Below are 19896 nucleotides of genomic sequence, written 5' to 3'. Positions count from 1 at the left end.
AAATGCATGCACATTAATTAGTGTTCATAAAATTGACCTAATGATAAAAAATATACTCTTGTGTATTTAAGTGTCATGTTGACTAAATGATTAACTGAGAAAATTATTAAGAAAAAGTGTTTAGTCATCGGAATTTTTTAAATGTCAACGTGTGTGTATATATATATAATATTAGTTTTTATATTTAAAAAAAATTATTATTATTATAGGTAGAAAAAAAGACCGTTTGAAATAAGTGAAACAAATCGATGTTTTACTTATCATTATCAAGACATGGCATAACAAAATGCAATTAATTAGTTCCCATAAAATTAAGTAAATGACTAAAAATATGTTTTAGTGTATTCACTTGTGATATTGATAAAGTTGTTTGAGGTATAGGGCTTAACTTTCACTTAAACAATTTGTCTAAAATATTTACTTTTATCTTCTGTCCAACTTTGTTGCTTGATCTTCTGGTTAATCAAGGTAGATGCTAAAAAGGGTTTGACGCTTAAGTCAGTAAATGTGTGTGTTTGGTGAAAGTAATTAATGTTGTAATAAATGTGAGAGAAAAGTCTTTTTCAAACTAACCTTTGAGTCTTATTTATAGTTTATTATATGGACCTTTTTAATTAGGGTTGGCCTAATTAATGCCCAATGATTTTTTAAAATATTACTAACTTGTTTATCTTAACTACAAAAATACCTCCATCTTGTTGCCATTGCCCGATGCTAACTGTCATATGGTCTGACTCAAGACATTCGACTGAACGATGTTGTTGACGCATAAATATTCATATTTTCAGACTCACAACTTTAAAGGTTGGCGATCGCTCGATGACAACAAATATCGTTAAAAATTAGAGATGTCAAAATGAGTTTCAACACATGAGCCAACCCGGCTCACCACGGATTCGAGCCAGGTTGGGTTGAGAAAAAATCAATTTTTTCATAAGAGAAGTGGATTGAACTCAACCCGTCATACTTAACCCCACGGGTTAAACGGGTTCGACACAATTTGAAGTTGGGTTGACCCACTTAACCCACTAACACTTTTTTACAATTTATTTATTTATTTTTTATAATTATTTATTACTCCTAAATATATAGGTTTACAATTTCATATTTTTAAATGCTACGATGTTGCTCAATAATATTTGAATAGATTGGATGTTTAATTAATTTAATTTTCAAGTTATATACATTGATACTTTAATCTTTAACTAGAGTTTTTATAGTAAATTATTCAAGCAACTGTTTTATAAACAAATTTTTTTAAATTAACATGACAAAAATATGTAGTTTTTTTATTTATATTTTGTTGAATAGCATGACAAAAAATATGTAAAATTAGTCATGTTTTCTTGGACTATATGGATACTTTTTTGGAAACAATTCATCATATATTGGTGGTGAGCATGATGAAAACATTAATTTTTGATTATACTGTAATTCTTATCTCATGGTTGCTTAAAAAATTATATATATATATATATATATATATATATATATATATTTGAATACTTAAAAATAAATAAATAAATATTTTTTTGTGTGGGTTGGTAAGACAACTCACTCAACTCACCAACCCATGATGGGTTGAATCGGGTTGCAAAATTTTTAACTCATTATAAAGTGAACTAAGATGGGTTCACTCATTTTTAACCTAAATTGTGGTGAGCTAACCCGTGTGAGTTAGATTGACTAACTTTCACATGCCTATTAAAAATTGATTTATCTTATAATACTTAATGAAAATGTTATTATCCGAGAATATTTCAATATTTTATCTTAATAGTTCAAATTCTTAATATATTGTTGGTTTCAGTATTTAAGAAAATATTTTGTAGGGACATGATAGATGAATTTGTTTGTAGAGTTAACTTGTCTGTCTAATTTATCGCCTCCAAGAAAATTAGTTTATATAATATAGTTTAGTCCTCTAGTCGAGTTTGGTTGATTAGTTGAATAGGTCTTTGCTTCCTTTCATTAAACTGGGTTTTACGCATAAACATGTAATAATAATTTATTTAGCAAGAGATATTGTCCACTACTACGAAAAATCATCAATTGTGAACAGAAGAAAAAAAAATCATTATAAGCCAGACAAAACCATGCATGAGTTATTTAATATATATATATATATATATATATATATATATATATATATATATATATATATATATATATTCATATTTCCCCTTTCGGCCAGTTCAAATCAAACATTCATGGTAGATGTGTACTTCCCAATATGCAATTTTTTTCCATGATAATGAAACTCAGTGGAAGTTGGCCTTTTATATGTGTTGTGGCTCTGGAGATTATATCTAAATTAACCAAGTTTGGCATAATGGTTTCATAAATCTCGAGTGAGATAGACAACAAAGATCTTCGATGTTGTTAATATTACTACTTGATCGAATAGACAACATTTCAAACACCACGATAACATAAGCGAAAATGTTTTATTGGTATATATTTTATATTATAATAAAAAACAATTAAGATAAAATAATTTATAATTTTAGTATTTTTCTAAAATAATTTTAATATGTTCAGAAAGATGGAAGAAGGAAGAGGAGAGTGAAAGTGGTGGAATAGCAGAAGGGTTTTTGGTGGGTTTTGCTTCCCTCAGTCACTCCATTCCCAGTCAATGCTCTGACAACACAAATTCCAAATGCGTCGCCGCCTTCCCCTCTTCTCCGGCCGCCTCCGCCACCTACTCCTCCCCAATCCCACCAATTCCCTGCGGCCAATTCCAGTATTCCCTATCCTGCACCCTCCCCACTACTCCCCTCACCGTTTCTCCTCCTCCACTCTCTCCAGAGACGACGGCGTCTCCCTCTGCTGCCAGATGTGGATCGACAACTTCCGCCACCCCGACCGCGTCGTCACCTCCCTCTCCCCCCTCCTCCGCCGCTTCGACCTCTGGCTCCTCGCCTACCAGAAAGTCGCCACCGACGACACCGGCTCCTACACCCCCCGCTCCTCCATTTCCACCTCCACCCTCCAGGACCTCCTCGCCCTCCGCAACGCCGTCCTCGACGGAAAATTCAAGTGGGGCGCCAGACTCAAGTTCTTCGTGAAATCCCCGCGAGACAAAACCGACTACGATTCCCTCTCCAAGCGCAAAATCAAAACCATCCTCACCACCACGCAGCCCTCGCCCTTCCAGGACAAGATCGTTCAGGAGGTTCTATTGATGATCCTGGAACCAATCTATGAGCCTCGTTTTTCCTCCAAGTCCTACGCTTTCAGACCGGGTAGAACACCGCACACTGTATTAAGGGTCATCAGAAGGAGCTTTGCTGGTTATTTGTGGTATATAAAGGCTGATTTTAGTGTTTTGTTAGATGGGATGAAAGTGGGGTTGGTGATCAATGCTGTTATGAGGGATGTTAGGGATAAGTTGATTGTTGATTTGATAAAAGACGCGCTGGTTACGCCGGTAGTTGTCACTACCTTGGAGAAAAAAGAGAAGAAGAAGAAGAGGAAGTATCAGAAGAAGAGGGTGCTGGCCGAGGATGAGCCTAAGCCTGATCCTTATTGGTTGGATACCTTTTTCGGGTTTGCGCCGGAGGAGGCCGAGAGGGTTCCCAATTGGGGGCATTGTGGAGTGCTTAGTCCACTTTTGGCCAATGTTTGTTTGGATGAGTTGGATAGGTGGATGGAGGGGAAGATTAAGGAGTTCTACGTTCCTTCCAAGAGTGATGTTATATGGAATAGTCCTGAAGAGGAGCAGGGGAACACTTCATGGCCAGAGTTTGTGCCCACGAGTGGGCCAGATAAGACTAGGAAGATGGATTTTGTTCGGTATGGAGGGCATGTCTTGATTGGTGTTAGAGGGCCTAGGGCGGATGCGGCTGCATTGAGGAAGCAGTTGATTGAGTTTTGTGATCAGAGGTTTATGCTCAAGCTTGATAATGAGAGCCTCCCTATAGAGCATATAACCAAAGGGATAATGTTTTTGGACCATGTGCTGTGTAGGAGGGTTGTGTACCCAACTCTTAGGTACACTGCAACCGGTGGTAAGATCATAAGTGAGAAGGGTGTGGGGACGCTGTTGTCAGTGACGGCCAGCTTGAAACAGTGTATTAAACAGTTTAGGAAGTTAAGCTTTCTCAAGGGGGATAAGGACCCAGATCCCCAGCCTTGTTTTAGGATGTTTCATGCCACGCAGGCGCATACCAATGCTCAAATGAACAAGTTTTTGTCAAGCATGGTTGAGTGGTACAGGTATGCGGACAATAGGAAGAAGATTGTAAACTTCTGTTCTTATATCATAAGAGGCTCCCTTGCTAAGCTGTATGCTGCAAAATACAAGCTTCGTTCGAGGGCAAAAGTGTACAAGATAGGTGCTCGTAACTTGAGCCGCCCATTGAAGGAGAAAAAAGGTCAGTCTCCTGAGTACCAGAATTTGTTAAGGATGGGTCTTGCGGAATCAATCGATGGGCTCCATTATACAAGGCTGTCTCTTGTACCTGAGACAGATTACTCTCCATTCCCTAGTAACTGGAGGCCTGACCATGAAAAGTTGTTGCTAGAATACATAAAACTGGAAGATCCAAAGACTTTGGAGGAGCAACGGAGTTGCATCAGTGAACAAGGTCTTGTTACACCCCAAGATTATATTTCAATGCTTGTGTGGAATTACAAAAGGAATTCTCTTGCTATGGACCAGCTTTCCTTAGTAAGGAGCAACGAAAGTGTTGTAGAACAGCATTCGCTAGTTGGCTCAAACCAGGATGATCAGGACCACATAAACAAAGAGGAAGAAGATGATGCAAAGATGAAGGCAGCACAAATGTAACAAAAGTTTTTGTAATCTGTACTCCCCAAGGAGTAATATTTTTGTATATGGTCTTTGAATAGGTTGTTTCAGCATATTTTGGACTCGTTGAGAATATGAAATAATAGTTTTTTCGTTTAGTTCCTTGATTCCCTCCCTTGCCTGCACGAGTGGTGTTAACCTATTATACCTGATCTTTGGGTGGTAAACCACTTTATCCCTTTTCTTTTGTTCTTGTGCTTTTCCTTCCTAGTTTTATGACTTGCTAACATGAAGTGTAATATTAAAATGTGTTAAGAAGGATGGCTATTGTATATATAAAAACCAATCATGTACTAAAGCTTTTAGTAGAGTTCCTTGCCTTGATGTCGAAAACTTTGTGGCTGAAAGATCGAGTGTTGGATCCTAACCACCTCATTCATTTAAATAAAGTTGAATGTCAGCATTAGATAAAAGAAGGTATGGGCATTGTACAAGACAAGCGTGTGTTGCCTAAGGCCGTGTATTAGAGATGTATGGAAACCATTCATGTGGTTTCGACGTTTCGTTTCACCTATTAGCCTTAACTTTTAGGAGAGTTGATGATCCTGTGAGATATTATCATGATACAGGGTTGAAGTGTTTCTGAAGTTGACTTAAAATGAGTTTCTTTGTTCTCATTCTTTATTTTAATTTGGATTTTGGCAGTTGGCTATTTCAGTTGACTACTTATACTTCTGCTATCTGTGTTCAGCATGTAACGTTTTGGAATTTATCAGAAATGTCACACTTCACATCTTTGAATCTGTCTCTGATGTTCCACAAACCCTTTTTCCTCTTTTCAGGTTGATATTGTCTTTCACCTTCTCATGGAGGATGCTTTCCAAGAGAAAGAGGATGCTATATGAAGTGGGGACCCCATGCGTGCAGGCATTCAACTTGGGCAAAATATTAACGTTGCCACTCTGCTTGTGAACACTGGCCAATGAGATGGAGGTAAAAGTTCACGCACTTCAAAATGTGGAAAGTAATTCCTTTCCTCGTACTGTTCTGGAATGCTTATTTGGGAGTTCACAGGAAGGAGTATGCAGAGTGTGTTCCTGGTGAGTGCGTAGGACAAAGCACGGTGTGAATTGAACTCTAGCTGGATCATTTCAAATATCATATTAATTTTGTAAATTAGCTATTTGTCCATATGTACTTGCCTCGATTATTCTTTAATTAATTGAGTATATCGGCAACTCTTAGTTCTTAACCACACATTGATACGTGCTTTTTTTTTTCCCTCTCTTTTCTGTTCGGGCCTTGAACGCAAGCTGTAAGAACACATTGAATTTTTGCAGTGTTACTAGGAAGAAGCTCATTGTTCTACATTATGAGTTTCTCATTTTTTTAAAACAAATTATAATTTAGTTCGTAATTTTCTTTTTCATTTCCAGTTGGTCTTTTTTGTCTGTTAAATATTAAATTTTTGTTTATGTATTATTTATTTCTGAATATTACGAGTTTCTCAGTTGAGAGCCATTTAGCGACTTCAGGAGATCCTTGACTTGAATCCAGTCAGTCTAGTCTCTAAAGTGGCATGTTATGCAAAACTGTTTTGTAAATATGGTCCAAAATACTGTGATAGGAAAATATTACTACGCTCAGTTTATATTCTCACTTCATTATTGAAACGTTAGCTATTTTTCTAGTGTGTTTTGAAATAAGTTATCTTTTTGAAAAAGAATAAAATTTAGAAATTTTTTTAAGAATGGATATTTATTATATTATAGCTGTTAATACGTATTCATGCATGTGCTCACAGACCTAATTTGCGAAAGAATATGATTATTCGTAAGGCAAGGCAATAATGTACTTGAGTTGCACCAGAGCATCAATTCCGCCAGGTTTATGTTCAGTTTGATGAATGGAGAGAAATGGATTAGAAAAAAATATATTAATAGTGTGAAAGTAGATAAAAAAGGTACAAGTTAAAAATATTTGGTTGAAAAAAATATAAATAAATAATGATCGGTGAAGAATGAAGCATTGCAATATCTCTTATAAAACCTCCCAACATAAAGCTACCCGGAATAAACTTTTTCATGTAAACCCTTCCGTTTTCAGTCTAAAATCAAAATAAATATACAAATTTCTAAAGTTTTTTTTTCTTCCTGAAATAATGTTACTTTTTCAGCAAACGCATTAATTGGACTAAAATAAAAAATATACCATTGAAGTAAACTTGATTTTTTTTATATGACGCTCTCCTAATACCCACACCCAAATCTCCTAGTACCAATCTTAAAGAACATTACTTTCCTAATTTTTCTTCATTTGGGCTTATTTACAGACATGAAATTGAAGTTTTTAGGTGAATGGTACAAGTAGAGGCAACAGGGTTGTGACCACCTCCTCACTTTCCCCAGCACAAGTCAAAATCCCAGTACCTCTCAAATCCCAGTAGATTTAATACCTAGTTCCTTGGAACAAAGTTTTAAATTGTGAAAAAGAATGTGCTCAAATTACTAGTTCGAGAACAATAATAATGTCTCAAATACAATGAATTACACTATAAACTAAGCTGGGAAGTGTCCCAAGTTAGTTCTCTAGCCGTCTGCTACAATAAGCCCCCATCAATTCTGCATACCTATCAGAGTGAACAATCAAACACTTCAGTATTTATACATTATCTTGTGCAACTTGAAAAAAAAAAAAAAACTTCATTATGTATTATGTATAAAGTCACAATCACCAACATACCAGTTAAATACAAGGCGATGAATAGTGTGAGCATGATGGTAAATATAGAAGCTCTTACACCAGTTGCAGCTGAAGTTGACCTGCACAATGGATGGCTCCATCAGTATAACAGGAGCAAGCAAATATTGTGAAATGAAAAGCAGTTAATGGAAATTACCTTGCTACCAGGTCCTTAACAGATTCTGTTGTTAGTCCAAAACCAAAAGGATAAAGAGGATCATAGTGAGGATCCCCAACATTCATCGGAAGTTGATCAACAGATTTGAACCATGTCCTTGCAAGCTTACCCGTGAAACCATAGTCACCAAAAAGAACATCTGTCACACCTTGGCCTTCAGTGCCTGGCAACCATGCCGCCACCAATGCATCTATTGTAGAAACGTATGGTTCAATCACAATAGGTCTGCCAGAGATGATGACAACCACACACCTAACAGTTCCACACACATTGTTTATAACATTTGGCCCAGATTCCGTCATTGTAAGTGTTGTGCTGTCCCCAGCGGTTTCAGCATAAGGAGGCTCACCAACTACAACAACTGCATATTCAAAGTTATTGGATTTCACAAACTCATTGTCGGGGTTGTCGCGAAAGACTACTTCTGTGCTTGGATCAACTGCTGATTTTATGGCACCAAGAATAGTTGTTCCTGTTCAAGGAAAATAACATTAGTTTAAGTTCCCTTTCATTGCTTCACAAAGTATAATATTTTGGATAGCTTCAGATAATGCTCAATGCTCATTAACTAGTCTCACTCGTCAAAATATAAAAAGTCACAACATTTAGAGTTCACAATCTCATGCTTCCATGGACCTAGACCTCAGCTTGTTATGAATGCCAGAGAGTTGCTTACCTCTAGTGTCACTGTTGCCACTGAATCCTTGCCATTTGATTGTCCATCCTCCACATTGGTAGCCCAAGTTATCGGCATGGCTACCGGCAACTAGAATTTTTGGGACTTTCTTTGGAAGAGGCAGAAGTGGAGTACTTTCATTTTTGCCATTCTTGAGCAGCACGAGAGTTTTTCTCACAGCTTCCCTTGCTAGGTCCCTGTGTTCCTAGTGAACCAACACAATCATGACTCTCAGTGTCTCAATCATGGTCAGATAAATTACAGGCAACAAGAACTACAGCATATAATAGTTTTGTTCATAAAAATCAGAGCAGGTATCAGATAAATTCATTATTGTGATAGGGACTTGGATATTATAGGATGTCTAAGTCCACAATCATGCAGTAAGATTAAGAATTAACAAAGAATGTAAATAAATTCTGTTCAGTTTCTTAATAAAAGCCACTTTCAAGATTTTCAACTTTTCTTTGAAAGTGTTATCAACTGAATCTATTAGGAAGCTGGATCATCTACAGTGGGTTGAACAATAAGAATCAATCCCAAATAGGAGATATTTAATTCACACCAATAGGACATGGTCAGGTCGGTTTGGAAGCAAGGAAGATTACATTCCATGTGGTTCAAGTTCTTGATATTGCCTGTGGTCTTCCTAGGGGAAGACAATTTCATCAAATGTATTTGTTTTTCCATGAAAAGAAAGAGGATGATATTTTATATTGTTGGTTGAAATAATCGGTTTGAATGACTCACCTGGCTTCCAAGCTCATTGACTAAGCTGGTATCAGCTAAAGGGTTCTCAAAAAGACCCATGGTGAACTTTACAAGCAAAATTCTCTCCACAGCATCATCAATACGCTCCATTGGAATGATATTGCTCTTGACCAAGAGTGTAAGATCCTGAATGAACTCATCATATTTATATGGGACCATGACCTGCAATGATCGTTAACAAAAAGAAAGGTTTCATGAGCTACACTTGGGCAGATATATTATTCACTGCAGCCCTGCAGGTAATTTCAGCATAAAGAGCAACTAACCATATCAACACCAGCTTCAATGGAAGCCTGCACAGAGTATGTGTAATTTGAATCCATTGGTGATGTGATTCTATCAATACCTTGCCAATCTGAGATGACAAACCCCTGATAAATAAGTAAAACAACTGTGTTGTTAGCATCCAGAGAATGAAACATGTTACTTAAACCAGGATCAGACAATGGCCTAAAGACAGGCTGTACAGTAATAGAACATCAGATTGGTTTATTCTCACAGTATTCTTGAAAATATGGGTCAAATAACGTTATCAAAAAGTTGAAATGGATTTCTAAAGACTGACACACCAAATTTTGTAGTAGATTCAGTAATGCATAACATTAAACATAATAGTGCAAATATTGATTTTCAAGGATATTCAAAGTGAGTTTCTCTGAAGAAGGATTCCAGAAACTCTTTATTCACAAACCTCCCCTTAAACAATAAACTTATCTAGCAGTAACAAATAGCAAGTTACAAAGCAATCAGCAAGTGACAGAAATATCAAACACTGGTCAAATGTTTCAAAGGAAATGACTAGACATTTTAATATTTGGATTGAAAATCAAATGGAATTCACTCGAAAAAGAAAAACACATAAACCAATGATGATCAACAATGAAGGCCTTAATCAGTTCAGTAAAAGAATTTTCTTGTGCTGCCATGTCCAAATCAAGCTGTGCCAGGCTGGGTCTGTTTTTCATACTTGACAGACAAGATAATATGATACTGTACCAGAACATTTATCATGCAAGAGGAAAAAAAAAAAACAAAGAAGCCAAACCTTAAACTTGAGGGTATTCTTGAGGAAGCCAGTGACTAGATCACGATTTGCATGCATCTTTACACCATTCCAACTGGAGTAGGAAACCATGACTGTAGAAACCCCCTTAATAATGGAATCAGAATAGGCAGGCATGTGAATGCTTAACAATCCATGCCAATCGATCAATGTGTTGTTCTCATTTATTCCCTTCGCTGTACCACCATCTCCAACAAAGTGTTTAGCACAAGCTGCTACCTTTGTCCTACAAAAAATTCATAAGCCTAATAAGGGATGGAGAAAAAACATAAGTACAAGTCAGTCATGTAGACTTTTTCATTTGGATTGCAGCTTAAAATGTTGGTTGATGATGATAATAACTACTTGACTGGTATCACTATGTAGACTGCCGTTTGTTTGAAGTGAATTCCCAAGTCAAATTATGATATCTTAAGACAGTGAGCTTATTTTCCAAATAAAATAATATGTAATAGTTACCAAGACGATGAATCACAAGCATACAACATATCAACAAGTTGCTAATACAGAGGAATAGTGTTACTTTTTTCACACTTTAGTTAAAATGCATAAGAATCTTTCAAATTATAAACTAGATTAAAGTTTAGATTTACTAAAATAATAAAGATCTATGAATTATATGTAAATTTATCATCTTTTTGGGCAGACAAAACACTAGATTGGGCATAAAAATCCATATCACGTCCCTGGTGTAAATTTTTGAAAATAAATCCAAAATATGCCTGAAATAAAAATAATGAAATGTGATCCTATTTTAAAAAATGCTTTAAATAATGAATACATACTTGCCACCAACATATGGAAATCCCTTTCTGGAATTGGCAGGGATACTTCCTTGTAGACCAGGTATGATTGCTGTCATTTCTTGCACAATTTTAGCATCCTCGCTATAGCTTTCATAACACCGACCCCATCTTGGATCTCTACAAACCTATAATCAATGTTTCAGGAGTAATCAGTAACATCATCAAAGAAAAAGGTACACATTTGACAACCTCAAACCTGTATAATAAGAAATTTTCTAAAAGCTTATCATTACACTCTTTCCTATTTACCGCTATGCATGGAGCAAAAACATAAGGAATCCCTGTAGCTCTGACTTCAAGAGCAGTAGCAGCACCAATCCTTTCTGCCAGATCTGGATCCCTGTTCATCAAAGATTATTAGAATGGAACAACCTATGTTTTAAACCTACAGAATTGACTGCATATTTCTTATAACCACTTCCTTCTCACCCAAGTATGCTATTGGTGAAATGGTTCAAGTGACTACGTCAATTATCAAATTAGAAATGAAAAGGTCTATTAGTTATCAAATCTTGTTCATATGGCACATACCAAGAAAATAAATGATAATAAATCTTGAACTTGCCTGGTACATCCAAGACCAACATTATGGGGAAATATGGTTGCATTGTAGACATTATTGTGTCCATGAACAGCATCAATACCATAGATCATTGGTATACCCAATCTACTCTCCAAAGCTCCTTTCTGAAATTCATTTATCATATTAACCCAATCTTCGGCAGTAGCCTTTGGAAGGGGCTCGCTACCACCACCACTCAATACACTCCCTGCACACAAATAAAATAATTTCCTATCTTAATTCAATTTTTCATCAATCACTCATCCCGGCTTCTTTCAGCTTCATAATTATTACGAGATTATAAAACTAAGAGGATAAAAATAAACTATAGATTCAAAAGGACGTATTCGTATGAACAAATATAAAGTTTGTAACAGATTATGAGAGAAAAGGAAACTCAAACTGAAGCCAAGGAAATAAATAGCACGAATGTTGCAACTTTCCCACTTTCTTAAGGATCACTTTCCTGTGCTCTAGACTCTAGTCTTCATATTTAGTGAATTAAATCTAGTGATTATGAATTCAGTGAAGAAGATGATCACAAGGTAATCAGCACTTGAGTTGGGATTCAAACTATCTAAAGGAAATCCCCCAGGAGTTGATACTGTTCATGTACTATGACAAATTTTACATTTTGAGAGGTCATAGGTTTTGAATAATACACTTGTCTCTTCCTGGGGTAAAGTATATATGTAAGTAAGTTCTGTTTCAACCCAAATACTTCCCTTTCCTTGGAAAGAGGTATCATCCCCTTCCCCAAAAATATCTTGAACCCAAAAAATTGATGTCCTGGGACAACACACAGTTATCAATAAAAATGAACTATATTTGCAAGTATATAATTACACGGAAGAAATCCTTCTTCGTAAGTGAATAGGAATATCACAAGCAATGTCAAACGTAGGTTGAATAACAGGAGACTCACCACTACAACATGTAATTTGAAAGATTAGTCAGACTTGCAAACAATCAAATGCAATGCAAATAAAAAGGAAAACACAACATAAAACTGAAGTTAGGTTACAAAACAGTAAAATTCCTAGGCATGCGGATAGTAAACCATATATACTCCCTTTTCTTCTAAGGGAGATACCAGACAATCACATATGTAGTTATTTTACCCATTTTCTCTAAAAAAAAGCTCCTAAATCAAGAGATATAACTGCATAAAAAATTCGCTCTTGAAAATGAAATTACAGATTTGACTCGAACACTGTCAACTGAAAAGAGAAAAAGGTAGGAGTTCTCAGTTATTCTTACCAATGAAGCTGGTTTTCATAACCTTATCATTGGCAACACTCCTATCAATCTGAACCATTTGACCAATCTTCTCCTCCAAAGTCATTCGACTCATCAAGTCCTTAATTCGAGTTGCAACTGGTTGCTTTGGATCCTTGTATCTCAGATACTCTGTTTGAGCCTCCCCAGTTGATGCCAACCACCAACATACCCACAGAACCCCCAACAGATGAACCAATGCCCTAGACATGTTGAGCTCCCCAGCTCAAGCGTCACCTGCAGAATTTGACACAAAACAACACCCGACCCAATAAAGGTTTAGTTTTTGGAGTTATACCCCATTTGGTCTCTAAGGTAAAAAAGATAGAATAGCAGCAAAAGAAAAGCATATCCATTGAAATGGGATTCAAGAAAACTAAACCCCATTCCTTGAAAAGCAGTTTTTTTTAGTATTTTAACTTTAAAAATGTGAAAATGTGAAAAAGGGTCTAGACTATAAAGCATGCAAGTGTCACCAAGATCAAACACACTTTTTTTTCAGCAAGATTTCTTTTTTTATTCAACCAAATAGAAAGGGAAGTGAAGGAATGAATCAAAACAAAGGAACAGCTACACCGTTCCGGTGAAGGAGGAGAGAGAGAAAGGGTGGGGTTGATACCTCAAAGGGAAGCAAAAAATAGTGACTTTATGAGATGATATCTAGAAAAGTTGGTAACTTTGGATCCAATAGAAATGGGGTGATAGAAATAATGGAAATGGCACTCACTGCATACGGAGGAAGCAGGAAGAAAACATACGAAAGGTAGTGGGAGACACCTATCACAGTTGTAGTCAGAAGTGGGCGGTTTTTCACTTTGAGAAGTGTGGAAGTTGGTTAACAAATGGGGGTGATCACAACCATGTGGGTAAAAATTCCTACATACGAAAATGTCAATTTTTTTCCCTTACTAAGAAAAATAGGTTTCTTCAACAGTCATACCAACTAGACTTTGGTTATACTACTTGATTAGGAGTTAACTAGTATTTGAAACCACGGTAAATGTTTATTTTATACAATTCAAATTTAAACTTTGTTCTTACCAAGAAGGATGGTAGGTTTTTTTTGTGGAGTTGGATAGAGAAGTATTACTGGAAGTTGAGTTCGAATCTTCGAGAAGTGATAGAGCTTATGAAAACAGAAGAAGTTTCACTTTCAGAATAATTTCCAAATTCAAGTTAGTAGCAACCAGAAAAATTATAAAATATTTGAATATGAAAGTGATTGAGAGAAATCGAGTGACTCTTGTGAAATTAATTTGTATTTATAAACTTTTAAGTTCTTAAATAAAAACTGGAAATGTTATCAATATAAACAAAAAATAATAATATAATTGATTATTGAATGCAATTTGATATATAAGATATCAAGAATGATATATAACAAATAGTTCTTATCATATTTATATATATTCAAATAAGTGTTGTTCTAATACCAGAATATATTTCATATATTATTTCTTAATATCTTCAAAAATTAGTTGTAAAAGCTTAAATATGTGATTATAATTTCTCTAAATTAATAACTTTGATTTAGTCTAAAATTATGACGTCAACCGGACGGGTAAAATACATGTAATTTTTCTGTATCCGTATCTTATCCACCGAATAAATATTTGTCTCATATTTATATATGTGCACGTATTTATTATATGTGGGGATATCCATATATTTTTTAGTATCTATCCACGGATATTTAAAAAAAATGATATTTAACAATATATTTTAACAATAAATTTAAATAAATAAAAATATAATGTATAACATTCACATTTATAAATTTCAAACAAAATACAAAATAACTCATTTAAATAGTATTGAATGATAGCATACAAATAAATAAAGATTTTTTTTTAAAATAATTGATAACAAATAACCCAATTAGGATCGATATGTTCATGTTTTAATCATGTTCTTTTAATTTATTTTAATTTGAATTAGAGTACAACGGATACGGATACTATGATACTTGTACCTGTCCTCTTAACCTGAGTATAGAACAAATCGTATCCATTATCTGCAGGTATCATTTATAATATTAATTTCTTACCCGTTGGGAGTTCTATACGAAGATATCCCTAAATACCATTTTTTTTACGATCCCACTAAAAATACTTTAGTTTTTATTCTCCTTCTTCAAATATATAATAAAAAAGAAAGAAGGCAAAGGTGCCTACACTTTTTTGCAAGGGTATATGAGCTTAAACAATAAGATAAATACATTTTATATATTAAAAGTTTTGTTAAACAATACAGTCAGATAATATTACGTGAATAATAAATGGAGGAGTAAATCCTTTGTATGTCATGTCAAAATGGATGACAAACAGATGTTTTAACAATAAATAGTATATTTGCGTAAAAGAAAAAAAAAACAGTGCAATTTGAAAAACATTATAGAAAGTTAGTGTAATTTAATCTAAAATGAATTCGTATAAAAGAATAATTAATCTAAAATTTCGATGCTGTAGTTTACCAGTGGAATAAATATTTTGTTTCCACACTTTCTAATAAAATAAAAATATATAATTACCTAAAAATAGTGAATGATTTATAATTCATAAGTAGTTTATATTTATTTTTTTATAATGTTAAAATATCATTTAAGACAAAACAAAAATATAAAATACGTATAATTCTCCTTATAAATTATTAGCACAAAGAAGCATGCTATTCTTATATTTTTTAAGAAAATAAAATTAAAAATTAAATATAATTTTAGTCTTTAAAAATTAAAATTAGTTTTTTTTAACCAATTTAGTCTTTTAATCTTAAAAATACGTAAATTTAATTTTTTTAAAATTATTTAAATTTTTGAATGGATTTTATGATAATATTAAGTTATTTACATTATTTATACTATTTTACACAATTTTATGTCTAAACAATTTATATATATATATATATATATATATATATATATATATATATATATATATATATATATATATATATATATATATATATATATATATATATAATATCGTGTGTGTTGAATTTTTATCTCTTCCAACTAATTTATGAGAAGATAATAAAACAGTTGTAACGTAAATGGTTCATCCTACCAGCTTTAATAGATTTGGATACAACATTAACTAATGAAATAACGTTTATAATAAAACTTGACTCATATACGTTATTTATTTTGTTGTTTTTAACTACTTTACATAAATACTTTTTAGTTTTAATTTTGTTGTACTTTTAATTATTTTTTCTAGTATAATAAGTTTAAGTTAAAAATAATTTTCTTAATTAATATAATTTTAAAAATATAAAATATTGCAAATATAGTTTATAAATATGTAATTTAATTAAATAATTTGTATGTTATAATTTTCTAATATATTATAAATAAATAGTTTATCACGAACGAAGTGATAAACCCGTTTCCAATTGTTAATTATAACATGTTAATATTATATAAAAAATTATTCGTTATTTACTATCTTTCCACAATTTCCACAATTATTCGTTAATTAAATAAACCTAATGATAAATGATTAAATATATGAAAAAATGTTCACCAAATAAATATGACACCAATGAAATTTAAATTTAATCACATAAAAGATTAACCTCACTCTCAATTTAAAATTTTAATATAATAAATTTATAAATATTTATTTATATAAAATATTTTACTTTCCCATTTTTACTTTTTTTACCCGTGTGAGACTTAGATTCAAACATTCTTAATAAAACTTTCATAAAATCAATATTTATTGATCATATAAGATAATCTATGTGCTATACTATAAAAACTAAAATAGTTTCCTTGATCTACGATGTCTATCTTCATAAGAAGTTATATATATATATAATCTTCAAACGTTACAAAAATTTAGTATACGACAAATTAAATCGAAATTAAGAAAGAAAAAATCTTAATTTGCTCAATTAAATTATAAGAGGTTCGTGGATTTGAACGATTGGTTATATCCATGCAAAGATTTATTCACCTCTTAACAACATTTTCCTATTCTCAATGAAAAAAAAAAAAACAAACAAACTTGCGCGCATAAAATAAGCAGCATTCAATTTCATGGTTACTACCTCCTAGCTAGCTACATCGGGAAAATGCCATTATTTTAGTTAGTAATTTGGTGAGACTTTTATTCATGCTTTAATTTCGATTTTCGTTCTTCGCTTATAAATTTCAACTATCAACTAAACGTCGACTTCTTTACATCTTCTCCCAACACCAAAAATTAAACGTAGATTTGAATCGATGAGCTTTCATATGTAACGTATTTAAGAGAACCCTTGGTCATATTTATGCTTAAGCAATTTAAAAAAAAAATATTTTAGAAGAAAAAAAATAGTTTTTTAATTAAATTTGGACCACACCAAATTTCTTAAAAAAATAAGTTATATTAGAAAAATTTCAGAAATTAGTTATATATAACAAAATTTTAACTTACGAGAAAGCATTTTATTTTCCCAAAAGTTGGACAAGTTTGTGAGAAAAACATGTGTAGCTTGTTTATGCTCCTTTAGTGGTGAGTTGAATAACAATGTACCAATCACTTAACCTAAGGTCTCTGTTTTTTTTTTTTTTTTTTTGTTTAAGACGGGAAGTTATTATTTTTCATAACTATTTCAACCATTTAACATTGATGAGATCATATTAGTTTTTTTCACCATATCAGTGTAATTTCAAGTAAAAGTTATCAATATAGATAAATTTTAAAAAAGTATTCATATAAATAAATCTTATTTGCATGATATGAAAAAAAATTATATACATGACTTTAAATTTTTTAAAGTAAAATCGTGCAAATCACATTACACTGAAGCGTGTGAATCTGTTTAGTTTTCTAAACAGATCTTAAGATTTTTTTTAGAGAGAGAAAATAATTTAGAAAGTTCTTAATTGCTCACATAATGCCTTCGCAACTATCCTTGATTTATATATATATATATATATATATATATATATATATATATATATATTTAAAAAAATTTAAGTTCATGTGAAGTTACAAGCAAATCGTGATCTTTATTTTACTGAATCACTGCGAAAAAGTTGTGGAAAGGTGGATTCCATATCATAAAAAGTGTATAATTTGGCAAACAGATTTGAAAGAAGAGGAAAAAAAGAGATAAGATTGTGTGATAAAGACAAAAATGATTATTGTGGAGCGGTACTTTGTTCAAAAGTGCAGAACATGCAAAGAATAACTTCAACTTTTTTTGTGTATGTTATTTCAGGGAATCTCATTCAAATTCAATTATTCTTTACTACATTTTCTCAAATTACTTCTTTTCAGATCTTTTCGGATTCAAAAGTAACAATAATATTTAAAAAAAAAACATTTGCTTTCAGTTCTCCATAATTTTCTTTGGATTCCTTGCTGTGGGAACTATGTTGCTTTTGTCTTTTCTTTCTCATTCTTTATGGATCAAACCTAAAATTGCACAATTCAGCTCTTACAAATGATAATTGATGTCTGCACGCAAATTTAAAAAAGAAAAAAAATAATAATAATAGCACAGGAATGAGTCCACTTTTCATAAATTAAACATAAAATCATTTTTTAACCTGTGAAGTGTAATTAATATTTACTAATTTAGTATCTGCAATCAAACATAATTGGGGGATGACAACATATAGGTTGGACTGAACATATGGGGCTTGTTCTATCTGCACCCTGTAATTTCTAACAGCACACCATAAATTTTTTAAAATATAATTTTTAGAACAAATTATTTTAAACAATGAAAGTTGTTAGCTCAGAATTTATGTTTAGAAAATTATCAATTGGATTTTATACAACTTATCGTTTTCGTGAAAAAAAAAACTTGCACTTTACATTAAAAAAAAAGTTAAATATGTTTTTGAAAATTAATTAATGTTTTTTCTTAATCTAATTTGTCTATACTTAATATTGATATATTTTAGTCTTCGAACTTTTAATAACTAATACATATTTTTTAATTTAATTATATTAAATATTTTTTATGTATCAAACATGTTTTATATTAGTATCAGAGTTATTTACACAATTTAATATTTATTCATATCCATTTAATTTTAAAATTTAAAAACTAAAATGTATTACAAAAATTGATAAAAGAAAATTCTAATTTTACATCAAAATTTAATAATTAAATTTATATTTAACCCAAAAAGATATTAAGATACGTTCTTTCACCGTATCATTCTGATCTTCCACATTAATATTATCACTTCGTTATTACTGTTATAGAGAAAAGAAAAATAAAATCAAGCAGAACAAAAACTAATTATTAAAACTTAGACTTTTATATTATTATAATAACTTTTAAACTTTATTAACTTCGATACTATTAAGATTTCAAGTGTAAGTTTGAACTTTATATTGACTAAAAATGAGAGAATAGAACAATATATAAAAGTAAGTCTTATAGTTTTTGGTTGAGAGTGATGTCAATGCCTCATGCAATTAGACTAATGTCTAATTGGTGTTGTATTTTTCAGTGAAACACCTTATGTAAAGCTAACAAGTGACATCAGAGTTGATGGTTAAAACCAGCTCACACAAGTGCATGTCCATGATAAATTTAAAACTTTGCAATTAGGTCCCTGATAAATTTAAAAACTTTACAGGTAGGTTCCTGATAAATTTAAAATTGTACAGATAGGTCCATGATAAATTTAAAAAGTTTGCAGGTAGGTCCTTGATAAATTTTAAAAATTTGCAGGTAGGTCGCTGATAAATTTAAACACTTTGCAGGTAGATCCTGATAAATTTAAAAAATTTGCAAGTAGATTCCTGATTAAATTAAACCCTTAGAGGGTAAGTCCTTGATAAATTTAAAAATTAGTAGTTAGGTCCCTCTGATATATTTAAAATTAGTAATTAAGTCCCTTTTATAAATTTAAAAACTTTGCAGTCCCTGATAAATTTTAAAATTTGTAGTTAGGTTTCTTTGATAAATTTAAAAACTTTGCAGGTAGGTCCATGATAAACTTACAAACTTTGTAGGTAGATTTTTTATAAATTTAAAAACTTTGCTAGTAGGTCCCTGAAAGTTTAAAAATTTTGCAAGTAGGTTCCTAATAAATTTAAAAATTTGCAGATAGGTCC

General features: G+C 32.2%; 2 protein-coding genes across 4 annotated transcripts; one reads left to right on the top strand and one right to left on the bottom strand.

The window, feature by feature from the left end:
* The first annotated feature begins 2547 nt into the window (after nucleotides 1-2547).
* LOC114188840 (Intron maturase, type II family protein) lies at nucleotides 2548-6005 on the top strand. 2 transcript variants are annotated; one of them, XM_028077497.2, is made up of 2 exons: nucleotides 2548-4788; nucleotides 5596-6005. In XM_028077497.2, the coding sequence occupies exons 1-2, from the start codon at nucleotides 2660-2662 to the stop codon at nucleotides 5723-5725; spliced, it is 2259 nt and encodes a 752-aa protein (XP_027933298.2). In that variant the 5' UTR covers nucleotides 2548-2659; the 3' UTR covers nucleotides 5726-6005. The 2 variants fall into 2 exon arrangements, with proteins under 2 accessions (XP_027933298.2, XP_085530435.1); XM_085674309.1 differs by lacking the exon at nucleotides 5596-6005 and having other exon boundaries at nucleotides 2549-4911.
* A 1031-nt stretch (nucleotides 6006-7036) lies between these two features.
* On the bottom strand, nucleotides 7037-13739 carry LOC114188662 (uncharacterized). Of its 2 annotated transcripts, none has more exons than XM_028077240.2 (12): nucleotides 13557-13739; nucleotides 12812-13066; nucleotides 11555-11759; nucleotides 11239-11329; nucleotides 10969-11114; nucleotides 10166-10409; nucleotides 9387-9491; nucleotides 9100-9282; nucleotides 8350-8554; nucleotides 7653-8145; nucleotides 7496-7575; nucleotides 7037-7382 (listed from the first exon to the last, which is right to left on the bottom strand). In XM_028077240.2, the coding sequence occupies exons 2-12, from the start codon at nucleotides 13038-13040 to the stop codon at nucleotides 7369-7371; spliced, it is 1995 nt and encodes a 664-aa protein (XP_027933041.1). In that variant the 5' UTR covers nucleotides 13041-13066; nucleotides 13557-13739; the 3' UTR covers nucleotides 7037-7368. The 2 variants fall into 2 exon arrangements, with proteins under 2 accessions (XP_027933041.1, XP_027933040.1); XM_028077239.2 differs by having other exon boundaries at nucleotides 13449-13708.
* Between the last annotated feature and the right edge of the window lie 6157 nt (nucleotides 13740-19896).

The sequence above is a fragment of the Vigna unguiculata genome, chromosome 6, assembly GCF_037176805.1.
Source record: "Vigna unguiculata cultivar grain cowpea cultivar isolate G323 ecotype 2 chromosome 6, ASM3717680v1, whole genome shotgun sequence".
Lineage (NCBI taxonomy): Eukaryota > Viridiplantae > Streptophyta > Magnoliopsida > Fabales > Fabaceae > Vigna > Vigna unguiculata.
Note: the sequence above shows the minus strand (reverse complement) of the source record. Positions and strands in the feature narration are given on the sequence as shown.

Excerpts from the sequence above, each read along its gene's own strand:
- LOC114188840 (XM_028077497.2), top strand. The coding sequence starts at position 2,660 with ATGCGTCGCCGCCTTCCCCTCTTCTCCGGCCGCCTCCGCCACCTACTC. Across the intron at positions 4,789-5,595 it reads AAGATGAAGGCAGCACAAAT|GTTGATATTGTCTTTCACCT; the intron begins GTAACAAAAGTT and ends TCCTCTTTTCAG.
- LOC114188662 (XM_028077240.2), bottom strand. The coding sequence starts at position 13,040 with ATGTCTAGGGCATTGGTTCATCTGTTGGGGGTTCTGTGGGTATGTTGG. Across the intron at positions 11,330-11,554 it reads GTTGGTCTTGGATGTACCAG|GGATCCAGATCTGGCAGAAA; the intron begins GCAAGTTCAAGA and ends TTTGATGAACAG. Across the intron at positions 8,146-8,349 it reads TGGCAACAGTGACACTAGAG|GAACAACTATTCTTGGTGCC; the intron begins GTAAGCAACTCT and ends TTCCTTGAACAG.